General features: G+C 40.1%; 1 protein-coding gene across 3 annotated transcripts in view; it reads right to left on the reverse strand.

Moving 5' to 3' along the window:
- Positions 1-29: 29 nt before the first annotated feature.
- IL17RB (interleukin 17 receptor B) overlaps positions 30-18,197 on the reverse strand; it is a 40,655-nt gene continuing 22,487 nt past the window's right edge. For all 3 annotated transcript variants that reach the window (XM_078385338.1, XM_020803937.3, XM_020803960.3), the window contains exons 5-11: positions 17,319-17,445; positions 15,953-16,000; positions 12,727-12,881; positions 11,901-11,966; positions 7,406-7,490; positions 2,721-2,837; positions 30-1,671 (exon numbers count right to left, since the gene is read on the reverse strand). In XM_078385338.1, coding sequence (XP_078241464.1) covers positions 1,094-1,671; positions 2,721-2,837; positions 7,406-7,490; positions 11,901-11,966; positions 12,727-12,881; positions 15,953-16,000; positions 17,319-17,445 — 1,176 coding nt within the window. In that variant the 3' untranslated portion in view covers positions 30-1,093. The remainder of the gene's footprint in view (positions 1,672-2,720; positions 2,838-7,405; positions 7,491-11,900; positions 11,967-12,726; positions 12,882-15,952; positions 16,001-17,318; positions 17,446-18,197) is intronic.

The raw sequence follows: 18,197 nt of genomic DNA on the forward strand, positions 1-18,197 counted from the left end.
TAACGAGTTTACATAAAAATAAGTCTTAGTTTTTAAGTTGCTACAAGACACTTTATTGTTTTGCTGAAACAAAGTTAAGTTTAAAAACTGGTTTCACATCTTTACATCCAGAGAGGACCAATTTTCAAAGCCTGGCTGCTGTTCACATAAGCCACAGTTATGTTCATGTGGAAAAAAAATGCAACACCATAAGTGTAGTAACGGAAAGAATGCAGGTTGTGAACACATAGCCTGGTTTGCTTTAATAAGTTAGTGGCTATATTTAATTATTTATCTTTGATTCTATAGTTCTCATATAGTGTGTCTGTGGCACAATGGATGGCATATAACACTTTTTACAGCCAAAATCCAATAATAGAGATTATAGGAAATACAGTTAAAAATGAGATAAACACCAACTCTGAAAGCAGGCACTAAAAACTGAAGGTTAAAATACTTAGTTGAATAAAAAGTCTTGGCCTGGAAGCACAAAATGGGGTAAGGAGGAAAAGCAACCTCCCAATTTAGGAATTTAGGAATTCTCTAGTTTAGGTGCACATTTTTGTGCCCAGTTTTGTGCCCTTGTCTTGGCCACTGCCAAACAGAAATGCCTTACTAACAGCATGGGAAAGGGTTCTTAGTTACTGTAAGGACAAACAGTGCCATAGAGGACCCTGGATAAGTGTCCATTTGGACACTGAGGTCCGAGAAGAATCTGAAACGCACACACAGTGGGAACTGGGGCAGTGTGTGTGTGTAGATGGACACACACACACACACACACACACACACACAAAATAGTGAGAGAGAGAGAGAGAGAGAGAGAGAGAGAGAGAGAGATCTATACATACACTCTCCGAGTTCTGCAGGATGTGTGTGTGTTTCAGGTTCTTCTGGGACCTAATGTAATGGAAGAACTCTTTCACATTTTATATATACAATACATATATGGAAGAGTTCTATCATTTGGACATTGCGTTGCCAGAAGAACCTGGGTTAACACCCTAATATTCATTTTTAGGAGTAGAGGGGAACAAGAAAAGGAAACCACCTTCAGAGCCAGGATATGAGGCCTGGTATATATATTTTATTGTCTCATGCTTTAGCCCTATTATCATAATTTAAAATTCATCTTAAATCTCCAGTTGCACTTTGAGTTTGTTCCTTCACCACGCCTCAGATTCTGTGAGAAGTAGAGGTCTCTACAGAAGGAGTCAATATCCTTCATTAGAAAATACTTTGGGCAGCAGTTCAAAGGACTTGGTAAACTCTTAGCAAGATTTGTTTCATTGAAAGAAACAACCATATACTTGTGGAGAGAAGATTGATTTTTCAGATCACTACAGAAGAGGTTAAATGCAATCATGAACATACATTCAGAGTCCTTCTTATGACACTCTATAGTTCTTTTACAAGTTGAATCACAAGCAGCACTATCGGGGCCTGGGCTAAGAAAAATTATTTTATCAGCAATTTCTCTCTGAGTAGCAAACCACTGTACAGGTCCTATTTCAGCAATTCTCCGTTTTTGCCATGCATCTATGATAACATCACTTTTGCAGCGTTCATGTAGAAATTCTGCAAAACCAAGGACAGTATGCTGGAAACACACTTCCTGGGAATATACAACAAGGACTGTAGTGGGTGTTTGTTTCATGTTAGGATACAAGAGATCCCAGTTCTTGGTTGTACCTGTTAAAACAAAATAGAAGCCTGAGCGAAAGAATGCTTTTGCACTGTTGGATTTCGTTCAAAAGATATAAAATACAAATCACTGTATGGAACTATATACAATATATTAAAAAGACCTATTTTTCATAGAATGAATAAATAAAAAGCCAAAAGGTGGGAAAGCTTCCCACTTTCTATCAATCATACTGCAAAACCTTGAACCGGACTTTCTGAAACATTACATGATTCATCACAGGATGCCCAGGCTATTGCCGCTTACAAATATTGCAATGGGCACACCACCCTCTGCCTGCACTCACAGCCAGTAAGCGGAAAGGCTTTATGTATATACAGTATTGCTGCAAGATTATTTGTTACATGTGATGGGGTGACAGGACCCAAGCCAAGGTCTCCACTTTTCTCCTGGAAGCCTGTGCACATACACAGAGAAGTTTGTCTCTGAGGTTCCACAATCTGATACTAACAGCAAGTTTGAGAAATTTTATCTTCTCCTTTTGCGTTCTGTCACCTTAGCTAGTGATCTTACATGGCAATCCAGTATACCTCACTGAACACAATGAGGGTCACATCTGAGCAGATAGTTACAATCTCTCCCATTCTTCACCTCTTAAAGAAGCATAGAAGCACGTGAAGATTGTATGTTTCCCCTTTTGTCCTCCCTGAGGAAGGGGAATTTACAAAGGAAGCAAAGAAGGAGGAGAGCAATTAAGAAAATTCCCCTTTTCGTAGGACTCTCATTTTTGCCTGTTCCTCAAATGAACATTTAACACTAATCTCCACAAGTGAGTGTACTTAGATAATAATAATAATCATATAATTGCTGGAAGGGACTATATGGATCATCAAGTCCAGCCCCTATCAAGGAGGCACAGTGGGGAATTGAACTCCCAATCTCGAGTTCCGCAGCCAGAGACCTGAACCACTGAGCTATATTTCTCCTATAAGATTGTTCTGCTGTATGGAAAGAGACATGGATTAAATGCCTAAGTAAAAGGAAAGCTTGTAGAAGAATCTCACCACTTTCTGTCTAGAATGAGAGAAATTCTTACCATGCCTCCTCTTGAAATATAGTATAGCAGCAAGCGTGCATACTATCGAAAGTAAAGCAGCCACTGTGCAAACATATATTGCATTCAAATTTGCATCCCAATTTGCTCTACCTGTCCCTATAAGAGAAAAGGAATTGTCTGTCAAAAGAACATGCTTGTAAAAAGAGTTAAAGACCTAACGTATTGTAAAGCTGAACCTGGGCTTCTTATATACAAAGCAGCTATAAACAATAGCAATTACATGACACTTGATCAATGCTCCAAACTCTTTTATTTTGGCCATTAGTACCTTTATACCATTTAAAGGTTCCTCCAGTGTCAAGATTATATTGTCCAGCTCTTGAATCTTTGTTTTTCAATCCTTGTTTTTCAATCTCACAGAGCCTAACTAGTCAATTCATCATTGACTATAATTTGTGCTTTTTGTGAAGTGTTTATTGAGCTCACCCATTTTATGAATAAGTTTGGTCTCCAAAACATATTTCTTCTAAAGTCTTGACCAAAAAGGCCCAATTCAGATTATCAAAGGCCTTCTTGGCATCCAGAAAGGTCATGGCTGTTTCTCACTGTGTTTCTCAAAATATTCAATTATATTCAACACTATCCCAACATTATCTTTTAACTGTCCTTTTGGTAAAAAGCCACACTGATCTTCATGAATAATTTATTTTAGTACCAATTTCAGCCTTTGTGCTGGGATGTTTTTAAATAATTATTACAAAATATTTGCGAGGGAGGTTGGCCAAATTTTTTTGATCAGGTTGGGGCCCTGGCCTTCCTTTGATATTAGTGTTATATTTGCATCTTTCCATGAATCTAGCATTTTCCTTTCTTTTAATATTGAATTCATTTTTTATTGCATGGGCACTAACAACTCTTCTTTAAACAACTTGTAATAGATTGTTGGGAGGCCATCTGGCCCCGGTGCTTTACCAGTATTACCCATCTTAATTGCTTCCACCACCTCTCTTACTGTAATTGGTCCATTCAATATGGAACTTAGTTCGTCTGTAATATTGCATAGTGCTTATTTCTAATATAGTCTTCTTCCCATGATATGGGGTATGGGAAGTAATTTGGACTGCTGGCATGTAATATTTTAAAAAGAATTAATATTAACAACTAGTGGATGTATAAAGAAAGACAATCTACAGAAAGAATATGTAAGCAATTGATAGTATTGTACTACAATTCTAACTTGTATTGTCATACTATGGATGTTAATAAAATTAAAAATTTAAGGGGAAAAAATAAAAACAAAAACAAAAATAAATAATACATTCTTCTATTTTGGCTATCAGGGTCCCCTGGTTCTTATAAAGATGGGAGTAATAGTTGTATATTATTCTTTGAATGCCTCTTTTATCTGTGACAACTAGCACTTTGTCATGCAGTTTTAAAAACCACTTTTCCCTCTCTTTTCTTATTCTATATACCAGCCATTTCCTCGGTTTATTAGCTTGTTCAAAATGTCTTTACTTGGCATAGTTTCATTTTTTAACCATTTCTGTTAACATTGAGAGTCATTGCTGTAATATTTTTAAGTTTAAAGGTGTTTTTATTCACATGATTTTCTTATCCACCTCCTCTTTATTTTTAATTTTACACTCTAATTGATATGACTTTTCTAGTCACTTTATAAAAACATATTGACCCAAATCTGATATGTTTGCCCTGGATGTAAGCTTTGCTCAAGTTGATGTATGGTAAATCAACAGTGTATCCATCAGATAAAAGTACCCTTTCTCCTCATTGGGTACATATATTTCCAAGACCAGAGTTTTGACCATATTAAATTAGATCTCTGCCCTCACAAATCTCCCTTGTTCATTTGAGATTATTAACTCTGGCTTTAATTGTTCATTAATGTACAACACCAGTTTTATTACCACTAGCTGCAATAAATTCATGACCCAAACTATTTTGAATTAAGTATTTTCTATCCCACTTCTTAATGTAAGTCTCTTGCAAACAGATAATGTCCTATTTGTTTTTTCAAATGGTAAAATAACTTCCTTCTTTTGGGGGGAATTTGCCATATTTATATTCCATTATGAGCACTTGCAATCCATTATATCTCAAGAGATAGAAAAGTCAAACTGGATCCTTCCTTCCATGAGTCTTGTCTTTGCACATCCAGTGTTTCCAAAAATTTCTTTGCTTCCTGCACTGTAAATATTCTACGGCTCCTCTGTTGGTATTTGAATCTGACTCCTTCCAAGTTCTTTCCATCTGGTTATATTATTTTGTTTCAACTTTTGAACAAGGAAGACATAATCCTTTGTTTTCTGAAAAATTCTGGGGGGTATTTCTTTTACAACAATAAGGTCCTTATTATCAATTCTGAGTTTATTCTTGGAGTTCAGTTGCAGAATTCTGTCTCTCGTATTTTTCTTCTCAGAGTGAATCAGTATAGCGCTTGGCACGTCGTTCTGAGTGGCATAGCATGAGTTGACTCCAAATACTTTATCTATTTCAGCATCCCTCCATTGTCTTTATCTTTTTGCAGAAATTTTGTTAATTCAAATACCATTGTTTCTCTAGTCTGCTCCTTTAGGATCTCTGGTATTGCCTGAATCTCAGTATATGTTCTTTAGCTTTCTATTCAAGCAAGTCAAGTTGATTGATTGGACTAATCATTTGTTTATCCATTACTTCCGCTTTAGCTTCCATGGTTTCTGTTCTAGTTTTTTCAATTGAAGTCTGGTCTTTTAGTTGTCCGGTGGACTCTTGTAGATTTTTTTAATGTCTCCAGCAATTTCTATTATAAAGTTCTTAAGCTGGTTCTGCAAATTCTGAAATTTAGAGTCCACCCTTTTTTCAAAACTGCTCAAAAGTGCTTCTAAATCTGGTTGTATTATCTCAGCAGGTGATTTAGGTGGCTCAGTTATTTTAGCCCTGGCCTTTAGAACTGCCATCCTGAAGACTATTTAAAGTTTATTTGCCAAATTTGGTTAAGAAATTTTACTGCTAAGTCCACTAGACGTCAGTCTTGTATTAGTTTTGTGCTGAAAGCACACTGAGCATTTGGTTTCAAATTGCCCATCTCTGGGTCTTGAAATTTTCCCAACAGATCCTCAAACTGACCCCTTAATAAGTTTCTTATAAATTCACTCCTAATATTGTATTCACACCACCACAGTTCCAATTTGTGAACAACAGTACATCTCCCCACTCGTTTGTCCTTCCTCATTCAAGGTATTCTCACTTCTGGGGATTTGTCTTGCTGGTAAGTACTGTAATGTTCTCTTTGTTCTTTCACATCTTTTAACGCAGCCCTTACTGGTTGTTCCTGCTTGGCTGCTGCTGCTATTTTCCCTGTGAGGGATAGGCAGGTGCCACACAGCTCAACTCTGGTAAATCTCTGCGACCTTCGACCCAAAGAGCTACTCAAAGGAGCATGTCTACAAAGGGCTATGTGGTAATGTGAAGACCACTTCTCTCTCTCTCTCTCTCTCTCTCTCTCTCTCTCTCTCTCTCTCTCTCTCTCACACACACACACACACACACACACACACACACACACACACACACACACACACACACACAGAGTAATCTGACCCGAAAAATTCAGATTCACTTACACAGCACCATCTTAAGTTTTAAAAAAAGGAAAGAAAAAGAAACAAATGATTTATGTTATGTCATTTAGTTTTAAAAATTGCTGATTTTATAAATCACTCTGGTCAAAAATATCCCAAATTTGTATGGCCACTTTGGTCTTGAAGGGCTAGCTTAAGCCATTTTACTGGATAGGTTTCACTATGGCTAGTAGCACATCGTGCTCTAAAACCATAAAGCAGAAGAGGAAGAGCTGGAAACGTAATTAAGTGAAGGTTGTTCAGTCTCAACCTAGTTCTGCCAAGTAAGTGGAACCTTCAAGTTCAGAGGCATTAGACCTCTGAGATCCAGATGTGAGGGCTGATATCTTGCTTGTCCCAGGAGAATACTGTTTGCTGCTGTGAGAAGAAAACACCAGACCAAGTAGAGTTTGAATCTAACCTACCAATAAAACTACCCAGTGAGCTACATGGTTCAGCAGGGGCTTCAATCTCCTCCTCATAGTCCTACAACACTCCCACTCGGAGAAGGAGAAAAGGTGGCCTGTGCATGTCTCCCCACAGTATGTCTTCCCCAGCTCCCCTTATGAAACCCATCAAGCTGAACATTGCTTTGCAGGCACTAAAATGGCTAGTTGGATGGCTAGAAGCCACCAGCAGGCATCACTGGCTGTTTAATTGCTATTTCAAAAGAGGCAGGCCTTTTCAGGCTGAAAATAGCATTTTAAAAAATGGAAATGGTGTTAATCTGGTGTTAGGTTTATGTTGTTTAGGTTGGATGTTTACATAACTAAAAAAAAAAATTAAAATGGAAGTGAAATAACTACCATCAATTTCTGTTTCTTAAAACAAAATTGTCTAAAAATCCAGGCTGAAGTAGGTTGTAAACATTTAATCACATGCCACCCCCCTTCAAGGTTTATGGGAGTGCACTGCCATTTCCACTCTGAAAAAACGGTGCCTTGGGATCAGAGTGCATATCTGATCCAGCGAGGTCTCAGATGGGAGCAAAATTAGCTCCTGAACCCAACAAAGTTATCCACACCTGCTCTAGCAACTGCACCACACCAACGTGTACAGATTTTACTGTTTACTCATTGTATTAAATTAGAGACTTGAACGTACCGTTGCTTGATGCTTCTCTACACATTACTTGATAATCTGAGTATCTTCGGCAATCACTTTGGCATTTGGGAAAAGAAGGAATTAACTGGAGGAAAAGAAAATGATGCAACTAAATACAAATTTTACAAGAACATGTTTCTTATTTCAACAGACACGTGGAAAAGAAAGCACACCCTCTTTGAAGTCTTTGGTTTTATGTATCAGGACTTAATAAAAATTATCTGTAGCTCAACAGATCTGAAAATTAGGTAAATATAACCTTAGATTAACAACAACACATGACATATTACATCAATTTCATGATTTATTTTACAAAAAAAAAAAAAAAAAAGCCAAGATGGAGAGGCCATGTGTGGAAAAACTAAGTGCACCTTATGATTCAACAGCTTGTAGAACCAACTTTAGCAGCAATAACTTGAAGTAATTGTTTTCTGAATGACTTCATCAATCTCTCACATCATGGTGGAGGTGTTTTGGCCCACTCGTCTTTACAAGGTTGTGCCAGTTCACTGAGGTTTATGCACAGCTCTCTTAAGGTCCCACCACAGCATTGCAACCAGGTTGAACAAAGTCTGGACTTTGACTGGGCCATTGCACCACCTTGGTTTTTTTCTTTTTCAGCCCTTCTGTTGTAGATTTGCTGGTGTGCTTGGGATCATTATCCTGTTGCATGACCCAATTTCAGCCGAGCTTTAGCTGTTGGACATATTCCTCAAATTTAACTCTAGAATACTTTGGTATACAGAGGAGTTCATGGTCGACTCAATGACTGCAAGGTGCCCAGGTCCCATGGCTGCAAAACAAGCCTGCCATGCTTGACAGTTGGTATGAGGTGTTTGTGCTGATATGCTGTATCTTGTTTCCACCAAATGTGGCATCTCCACTTTGATCTCATCTGTCCAAAGGACATTGTTCCAGAAGTCTTGCCGTTTGTCCAGATGGAACTTTGCAAACCTAAGCCATGTGCCAAGTTCTTTTTAGAGAGAAGAGGCTTTCTCCTAGTAACCTTCCAAACAAACCATACTTGTTCAGTCTTTTTCTAATTGCACTGTCATGAACTTTAACATTTAACATGTTAATGGAGGCCTGTAGAGTCTGAGATGTAACCCTTGGGGTTTTTACAATTTATCTGAGCATTGTACAGTCTGACCTTGGGGTGAATTTGCTTGGATGCCCACTCCTGGGAAGACTGGCAATTGTCTTGAATATTTTCAATTAGTGATCTCCATCATTGTAGAATGGTGGACTTTAAATTGTTTGTAACTGTCCTTCTAACCCTTCCCAGATTGATGGATAGCAACAATTGCTTCTCTACGATCACTGCCAATATGTTTCCTCCTTGGTATTGTGTTAACACACACCTGAATGCTCCAGACCAGCAAACTGCTACAACTTTGGCTTTTATAGAGGTGGTCACACTTGTTAATGATCAGTTATTCAAGGGCATTTAGTTAGCAGCACCTGGCTGCTACTTAGTCACTTAATTCCTATGGAAGCAACAAGAGTATACAGTGGTGCCTAGCTTAACAATGTTAATTGGTTCCAAAAACCCCATCGCTATAGGAAAACATCGTTAAGCGAAACACCATTTCCCATAGGAATGCACTGAAAACCGGTTAATCCGTTCCAATGGGAACGGATTACCGTCCTTAAGTGAAAATCCCCATAGGAAACATCGCTAAGTGAAACAATGTTTCCCCCAACAGAAAGCCATTCAAAAGCATTGCAGACGGCTGCAATGCTTTTGAATGGCTTTCCAATCTCCATTTTTGCTCATTTTTAAGTGTCTTAAAATGTTTGAAACCTGTTTTAAATGCTTGGAATTGGTAGTGCACCTTGTGAAACCTAAGCAAACTTAATTTGGCTCTGTTCTGAGTCTTCGTTAATTTTTGGTGATTTTTTGTTTTCCCCTTTAAATCAATGGATTTAAAGGGGAAAAACAAAAAATCACCAAAAATTAACGAAGACTCAGAACAGAGCCAAATTAAGTTTGCACATGTTTCACAAGGGGGACTACCGATTTCAAGCATTTAAAACAGGTTTCAAACATTTTAAGACACTTAAAAATGAGTGAAAACAGAGATCGTTAAGTGAAAATCCCCCATAGAGAACATCGTTAAATGATGTGGAAAATTCCTCTAAGAAACACATCGTTAAGTGAATTCTTCGTTAAACGAAGCAATTGCTAAGCGAGGCACCACTGTACTTAGTTTTCACACATGGCTTCTCCATTTTTTTGGCTTTATATTTGTAAAATAAATGATGACACAGTGTAATATGTTATGTGCTGTTGTTCATCTGAGGTTATATTTACCTAATTTTCAGACCCGATAAGGACTGGTTGATTTTTATTATGTCCTGATATGTAGAGTCATAGAATTCAAAGACAGTGTACTTTCTTTTTCACATGACTGTATCAACTGTTAGTCCTTCATAAGACAGTTCAACTGATTCAATTAGGACTTTGTTAAGTCAGCACTTATATAATTTCCATTGATTAGTTGGAATAAACAACCGGATTTTAAATTACATCAGTTGTTTGGCATACATTTTCATGGATAAATTGGGCAATAATCCACAAAAGGTTAGGCCTGTTTTTAAGCTATCACAAGATGCCAACTATTTTCAACCACATTTTGAAAAACTTGAGACAGGAAGCTGCCCATTGTTATTTGGAAAGAAAGAAAAAGAGGTTGGGACAGGTTTAAGGACCCTTTCCCTTTCATTCTAAACCCCCTCTACCAAAGCAACTTGAAAAGAAGAACAAACCTTTTGGAGACAACATCCCTGTTACAAGTGGGGTCTCGACTTACGGAATTAATCTGTATTGGAACGGAGTCCGTAGGTCGAAAAGTACGTAGGTCGAAAATGCATTCCCCATAGGAATGCATTGAAAACCTATCAATCCGTATCTGTCCCACAACCCCCCCACACACACAAAATCAAAAATAAATATTTTAAAAAGCACTCTTTTGAAGTCTTCAAGGGGTCCCCCGCTGCCGCCATCGCTGGTGTTTGAGGACCCCGAAGTCTTCGGTGCGGCTGCCAGAGGCCTCTCGGAGGTCCCCCGCCGCCGCTGATAGTGCTTCGGAGCCACTATCGGCAGTGGGGGAACATCCAAGAGGCCTCCCATGGTGGCAGGGAAGGCCTTCGGAGGTTCCCCGCCACCACCGCCACCACCGAGAGCCGAGCCATGCCTGGCTATCCCAGCCATGGCTGGACTCCCGGGAGTCCGAGCATGGCTGGGGTTGCCTGGTGTGGCGTAGCTCCAAGCGGCGGTGGCGGCAGGGTAGGGGGTGTCCGGATGCCTTCCATAGCTTCTCTGCCTGGAAGGCATCTGGAGGTCCCCCACCAGCCACGCCGGGCAACCCCAGCCATGCTTGGACTCCCAGGAGTCCGAGCATGGCTTGGGTTGCCCGGCGTGGCTCCCAGCGGCAGTGGCGGGGGACCTCCGGATGCCTTCCAGGCAGAGAAGCAATGGAATGCATCCGGAGACCCCCACCCCACCCTGCTGCTGCGGCTGCTGGGAGCCTTCAAAGCTCTCAAAGGACTTCCTCCAATGTCAGAGGGCAAGCCTTTTGAGAGCTTGGAAGGCAAGAAGGCAGGGAGAAAAGGCGGGAAATTCAAATTTCCAGCCTTTTTCTCCCTGCCTGTTTGCCTTCCAAGCTCTCAAAAGGCTTTCCCTCCGACAGCAGGGAGAGAAGCAATGGAAGGCATCTGGACACCCCCTACCCTGCCACCGCCGCTGGGAGCCATGCTGCGCCCGGCTATCCCAGTCATGGTTGGACTCCCAGGAGTCCGAGCATGGCTTGGATTGCCCGGCGCAGCGCGGCTCCCAGCGGTGGCGGGGAACCTCCGGATGCCTTCCAGGCAGAGAAGCAATGGAATGCATCCGGAAACCACCCACCCAACCTGCTGCTGCCGCCGCCGCTGAGAGCTGAGCCGTGCCGGGCAACCCCAGCCATGCTTGGGCTCCCAGGAGTCCGAGCGTGGCTTGGGTTGCCCAGTGTGGCTTGGCTTCCAGCAGCAGCGGCAGCAGCAGGGGATCTCAGGATGCCTTGCAGGGCTTCTCCGCTGCCATGGGAGGCATCTCGGAGGTCCCTCCCGCCGCCAATAGTAGCTCCAAAGCACTATTGGCGGCGGAGGGGAACCTCGGAGATGCCTCCCATGGCGGCGGAGAAGCCCTGCAAGACATCCGGAGGCACAGCCTACGGACTGGAAGGGGGAGGCTGGGAAAGCACCAAACTTGAATTGGGCGCTTTCCCCGCCTCCCCCTTCTGGTCCGTAGGTCAATTCTCCGGCCACAAGTCGAAGTAAAATTTTGCGGCCGGAGAAGTCTGTAGGTCGAAAAGTATGCAAGTGGAGCCGTTCGTAAGTCAAGGCTCCACTGCATTCTATTTAAGTGCTAACAGAAGATGTACCTAAAATATTTATTAGAAATCATGTGTGGAGCCCTTATTGTTTAACTTATTTCTATCATCAAGTTAAACCTTACCTCTATAAACTTTCTGCTGTTTTGACCATTCACTGGTATTCTCTCAGAAAGTCTAGTGTCATTTCTCTATTCCAAAGAAATACATGGGGAAAAACACATTTTGTAAGTAGATGCACATTCTGACTTAATTTGTCCCTGCACAGTAAAACTGAGACTTTTAAAAATGTATTTTTGATATGATCTTTCATGAGGTGGCGATGGGGGGGGGAGGGAATCAAACGTTTGCATATTTCCACAAATGCTATTTATGTGTTTCTGTAAAACACACCATAGTGAAAAATGTGGTATTTATTGCTTCACTGGATGGATTGATCATAAAGACACAATCAGCCTGTCCTATTAACCTGTTATGTATGTTTAGTTATTCGGTTTATTAAAAAGACTCTTATTTTGTGCAGGGACAAGAGTTTTATGCAAAGTATACGTTGCACAAATTGCCAAATCTCCCTACCAAAAACAACAACAACAACAACAACAACAGCAACAGCAACAGCAACAACAACAACAACAACAACAACAACATGTGGCACCTCATATCAGAGGGAAGATCTCTCAGCTGGTTGAAGAACCCTGAAAGTTCTCTTGCAATGTTTACACAATTAGCTGCCATTGAATTTATTTTTTTTATTATTTAAAATATTCTTACCCTGCCTTTTTTCTTAAGAGGACCTAATTCTCAGGTCCCTATCAGTAACTAATAATTACTTATAGCTATAAAACAAAATTAATGTGCCTTTGATTTTCAACTCTTACCTGTAAGGTTCTTTTAAAAAACACAACTTATGTCTCTCACACCTCTATTTTGAGAATAAATATATATATATACCTTTGTGGTAAACACAGTATGTTCAGTGTAATCCCTGCATTCGTCAGATTCACAAAGGACAATTGCATATTCTGAGCAAAAGCTACTAGTTGTAAAATTCACTTCCACTTCTGAATCTGTGTAGCACACAAATATATTTGGGTCCCACAAGCTTCCTGTGGAGTATAAGGAAATCCCAGCTTAACATCTCCAATTTATTGATCAAGCCAACATGTTCCATGATTTTAGTAACTATTAAAGGACAATGTATAATTATTGCTATAGTACCTAAGTATTTTTACAATATAGGGAGACATTTATATTTAATTCTACTACTGCTTGTGTAATTATTTTACTTTAAGTTGTTAAGTTGCTTTGCCAATCTTGGGATGCAAATGTGGGAAACAAATATGATAAACAAAGAATAAGCAAGTAGTCCCTAGCCACTTCCACTTCAGCCCTTACCTTCCTTTATACTTATTTACCATTTTGGAGACCACTTGTCTTCTAAAGGCGCTCATAGTGATACGCATGGATTTTTCTGTTTTATCCCCAGAACTCTTACTGCTCTTCCAACAAACGCAGTAAAGTGGTTTTATTATTCTGGATCCAGAATCTGACCCTTCCCTGGAGAGAAGGCTTAGCTTGCAGAAAGTATCACTGCCTAAAATTCAACAAATATTCCTTCACTGTGATAGCCCATTCAGAAGCTCCCTTCAACCTTCTGTGCAGTCTTTTCAGGGGTCTGGAAAGGTGGGGCGAGATGGAATTGGCTTATGCCAGCCCAATTTTATAGGTTTCAGTCTGGTTCCAATCCAGAATTTGGAAATGGAATTACCCAGGTAGTTTTAATACCATCTTTCTTCCCGTGCCTATGAGTAAAATTGACAGCTTATGTTAGGAAATAACAGCATAATTTAAGACAGTAGTTCCCAACCTTGGGTAACCCAAGTGTTCTTCGGGTGAAACTCCTTCACCACCAGCTATTCTGGCTGGGTTTTCTGGAAGTTGCAGCCTAAGAAGACCTGGGTTGCCCAAGGTTGGGAACCACTGATCAAAGACATCAGTCTAGCTGATTAGAGGTATATTCCCCATCTTGCCTTGGAGCTTAATTATGGCAAAAAGGCAGAATATAAATCAAATAAATAAACAGAAATGCTAGGAAAGGCAAATGTTGAGAATTGAGTTCAGGTTCTGAAAAACAAACTAGATGAGTTAAGAATCCACAATTGGTTTCCCTTAGGTTTTACCTCAGGGCTGAGCTACTAAAGGCCACATATGGCCTTAGATGTTTTTACTACACGCTGCAACTGAATTTCAGTGGTGAGATAGCATTTAAAAAGCAAGCATTTCCCCTATGTGACCTTGTGCCTTGATTTATAGGAGAATCACACACATATGGACACTTCATGTATAGGTAGTCTTCCTCTAACATGAGACGTAGGATCCCCCTTACAACTTGGTTTATATCAATAATGCTTTCTCCCCACTTCTGGTTGCCTTCAGACTGACATATTTTAATGCCATAGGACTCAGGAGGTAGCAAATCTGGCCCCTAAACCTGTCGAAGCTGCCAATATACCAACCCGGTGCAGAGCAGATACAGGGCATGGCAAGAGAAGACAAAATCCAGGTTGGGATTGTGGTGCTATGGAGCAAAAGGATTCTGCATCAGCCTAGGAAGATTCTGAATTCAAAGATAAAAAAAACACAAAAGGGCACCATCATGCTTCAGAGAGTAATGTGGCTGCTAGAGTGAATATTGAGCCCAAGATTTGTAAATTGCTCTGTTTCCGAGAGTCTGACCAATAAAAGATGGCAATACTGTGCTCCACATCAAAGCAGAACTTGAAAAAAAACCTATATATATGTTTACTATACTTCCTCAGATGCTCTCTGGAACTCTATTGGGTTTTTTTCAAACATTACAAAATTAGACTCTGTCCAACACAAATTTTTAACCCGACCACTAAGGGTACCAAGATCTACTGCCATGGCCACAGTCCACTCCAAGACATCATGCTAGTCCATGGGTATGCTTGTTAAGAAAGTAGCAGTGCTGTTTTGGCTCAATATAGTGTACCATATGGCCTCATTGCTGGTCTTACTGACCTATGAAAAGCAAAGTGTGCTGCTTATATACTGCCCATATTGCTTCAAGCACTCTCTGGGCAGTTTACAAGTTAATTATGCAGGCTACACATTTCCCCCCCCTGCAAGCTTGGTACTCATTTTACCGACCTCGGAAGGATAGAAGGCTGAGTCAACCTTGAGCCGGCTACCTGGGATTGAACCCCAGGTCATGAGCACAGTTTTGGCTGCAATACAGCAGTTTAACCACTGAACCACAAGGCTATGAGGAAATGGGAAGGGACTCCTGGGCAGCTAAGATATCCACAATTATACCAAAGCTGGGTTACTCCTCAGCCTACCTCCACAGGATGGGACATGAGGCTGCTTGACCAGATACCATGAATGTATTACATTATATTGATATCCAGATTACCATGGCATCTGTGGTTTGCTGCCATTCCAATATGATATACAAAGGGTTTTCCTTACCTTTTGGAAAACTTCCCCCATATTTGTCCCTTGTTATATGCTCACAAGAGCTGAGACAACTGTTAACTAAGTGCAGATTGAAGTCGTTACAGTTGAAAGGGATTCAGGGACGTTACATGGACCAACAGGGTACAGAAGGACATTGTCCAGCAGGATGCTCTAAAATGAAGGACTTAGTATATTTTCTTACAGAATGTCCTCTATATGCAGATCTGAGGGACCAGTGTCTTAAACCCATAACAACTGGAATCAAGAACACATCTCCTTTATGCACAGTCCTGATCCCCCACCTCTATATCAATATTTGTCCCAAAGTAGCTACCTAGTCACTGTCTTGTGCAATATGGAAAGCAATAGTGTATTTCCACTTAGATTATGGTAATAATGTCAAGTTGTTAAGATATCTGTATATATTAAATTAACATAAGTAAATTTAATGCAAAATGTTCTGTTTAGTGTTCATTGTCCTCCTCTTGGCAATGAAGCAGTGGCTTATCTTTGTGGTGATGAAGCAGAGGTCAGTGCTAGTGCAGCCACTAGATCATTTGGCATGTAGTTTTCTGGGTCACTTTGGTTCTTTTCTTAAAACACAAATAAAAATGATGTTCGGTAATACTCTTCCAAGTTAGCATGTTTTCTTACATCATGAAACATATGGAACTAGTGTGAAATAACTGGCACTTACCCATTTCTATGCAAGTTTTGCAATATTTCAATGTATTATCTTGACAGTCTAAATTGAAACAATATATTTTATACTTAGAACTGGTGCAAGCTTTTTACATCAAGGCATTACATGCAACCAATGGATTTACAAGAGAAATTATTAAGACTAACTATGGAGAAGAATTTCTTGTACAAGCTGTTCAACAGTAGAACTAGTTGTCCTGGAACCAATGGAAACAGGAAGGTTTTTGTTTTGGGCAAGATGAAAGTGAAGTGAAAAATTAAAATCCCCCCTAAAGATATGAAGATACAAATCCACCTACCCTCACTTGTTTATATTTCAGTAAAAGAGAAAAGGAGGCCAGGCTATATACTACATAGTCAGTAGAATACCTCTGCACTCCTAAACTGGATTCTTTTGCTACCAGATTTTAATGAATTAATATAACCGATTTTTAAAAAATGTTAGACAAAAAACCATTTCATACATTCCATATCTGCCAGTCTGGGTTTGTCACAAACTCCAAACTCAACCAAATGCCTTTACTATCCCAGGTTCCTGATTACACTAGTACAGTGGTGTGACATCCGCCCAGATCATGAATAGTAATAAGCTATTTGCATGTACCAATGAGAGTGCTGGAGAAGTGGAGTCACTAGATATAAGAGTCTCCGCAGGAGTAGGAGTAGAGAAAAGAGGTTTTGAAATTGGGAGTTTGGAGTAGAGAGAGGGAGGGTTGGCAGTTGAGGGTGGATGATGTGGGATGTTTAGTTAAGAGTTAAAGACATTGATTGTACCGTCATCACCTGTATTAATAAACGACTTCTATTTGGTTCTAATTAAAATGACAAATGGCCTGGACCTCTATTATTAATAATACATAATGTTGGTGCAATCAACTGGTGGCAGTGACAAGACATGTAGCTTGTGCCTTTGATTGGTGAAACAACCAAGGGGCAGGCAAGAACATGAGAAGTGGTTCCAAAAATGGGTCCCCTTGTATTCCTGGAATAAAACTCCCAGAAACTTTCACCATTAGTTGTGCTGACCAGGATTTCTGGGAGCTATAGTCCAGGAACACCTGGGCACCAAAGGCTGGGAACCACTAGTACAATATATACATTCATGAATTTACAGAGGAGCTATCTACACTGGACGATCTGCTAGATGCAACCCGTTACATTGGTTTGCTAGATGTAGCCAATAACTTTTAGGTGAGAAGGCAATGTATATAACATATTCATTAATAGACAAGAGTAGTTTTGGCCTCCTTTTCTGCTACAGTTCTACTATTACTACATCAGCTATTACTATTAAAAAGCAAAACCCATACAAGTTATTTTCACTTTCACTTATTCAAACCCACACGTCTTTGTTCAATTACCTGGAGAAGTAAGCTTTATTATTTTTTGAGGGATATCTTCAAATGGATTTGCTGGTGGTATGTTAGACGCCTCAATGAAGTACTCTGTATTTTCTTCTACAGAGAACCCAACATAGTGGAACTGCCACTGAAATAAAACATGTCTTGATGAACACATTTTCCTCTCAGATTTGAAGAAACCCACAGCCTTTCTCTGTATTTCTGAATCAACAACAACAACAAAAAGAAGATGCTGAAACATAATCAAAACAAAGGTACAGTGGGGGCTTGACTTGAGAACTTAATCCGTATTGGAAAGTGGTTCTCAAGTCAAAAAGTCTGTAGGTCAAGTCTCCATTGACCTACAGTGCATTGAAAACCAATTAATCCTGTAACAGGCCGTTTTTGTTCCATTTTGGTTTTTTTCTGGTCTGTAAGTCAATTCTCAGGCTGCAAGTCAAACCTCAGGCTGCAAGTCTGTAACTCAAAAAGTCTGTAAGTCAAGCCGTCTGTAAGTCAAGGGTCCACTGTACACATTTCTCAGTTTTTCCATTTTGATCTATTTATTGCCTAGTGCCAGAACAAAACACTGAACTGGATATAATGCCTTTGAATTTCCTACCAGATAATTTGTACAGTAGTACCTCGATTTACAAACTCCTCGGTTAACATAATTTTCGGTTTACAAACGGAAATCCATTGAAAAGAGCCTCGTGGGACAGTGGTTAAAATGCTGTACTGAAGCTAAAACTGCGCTCACGACCCGGGGTTCAATCCCAGATAGCCAGCTCAAGGTTGACTCAGCCTTCTTTCCTTCTGAGGTTGGTAAAATGAGTACCCAGCTTGCTGGGGGGCGGGGCGGCAATGTGTAGCCTGCATAATTAACTTGTAAACCGCCCA

The sequence above is a fragment of the Pogona vitticeps genome, chromosome 2 (assembly GCF_051106095.1).
Source record: "Pogona vitticeps strain Pit_001003342236 chromosome 2, PviZW2.1, whole genome shotgun sequence".
In the NCBI taxonomy this organism is placed as follows: domain Eukaryota; kingdom Metazoa; phylum Chordata; class Lepidosauria; order Squamata; family Agamidae; genus Pogona; species Pogona vitticeps.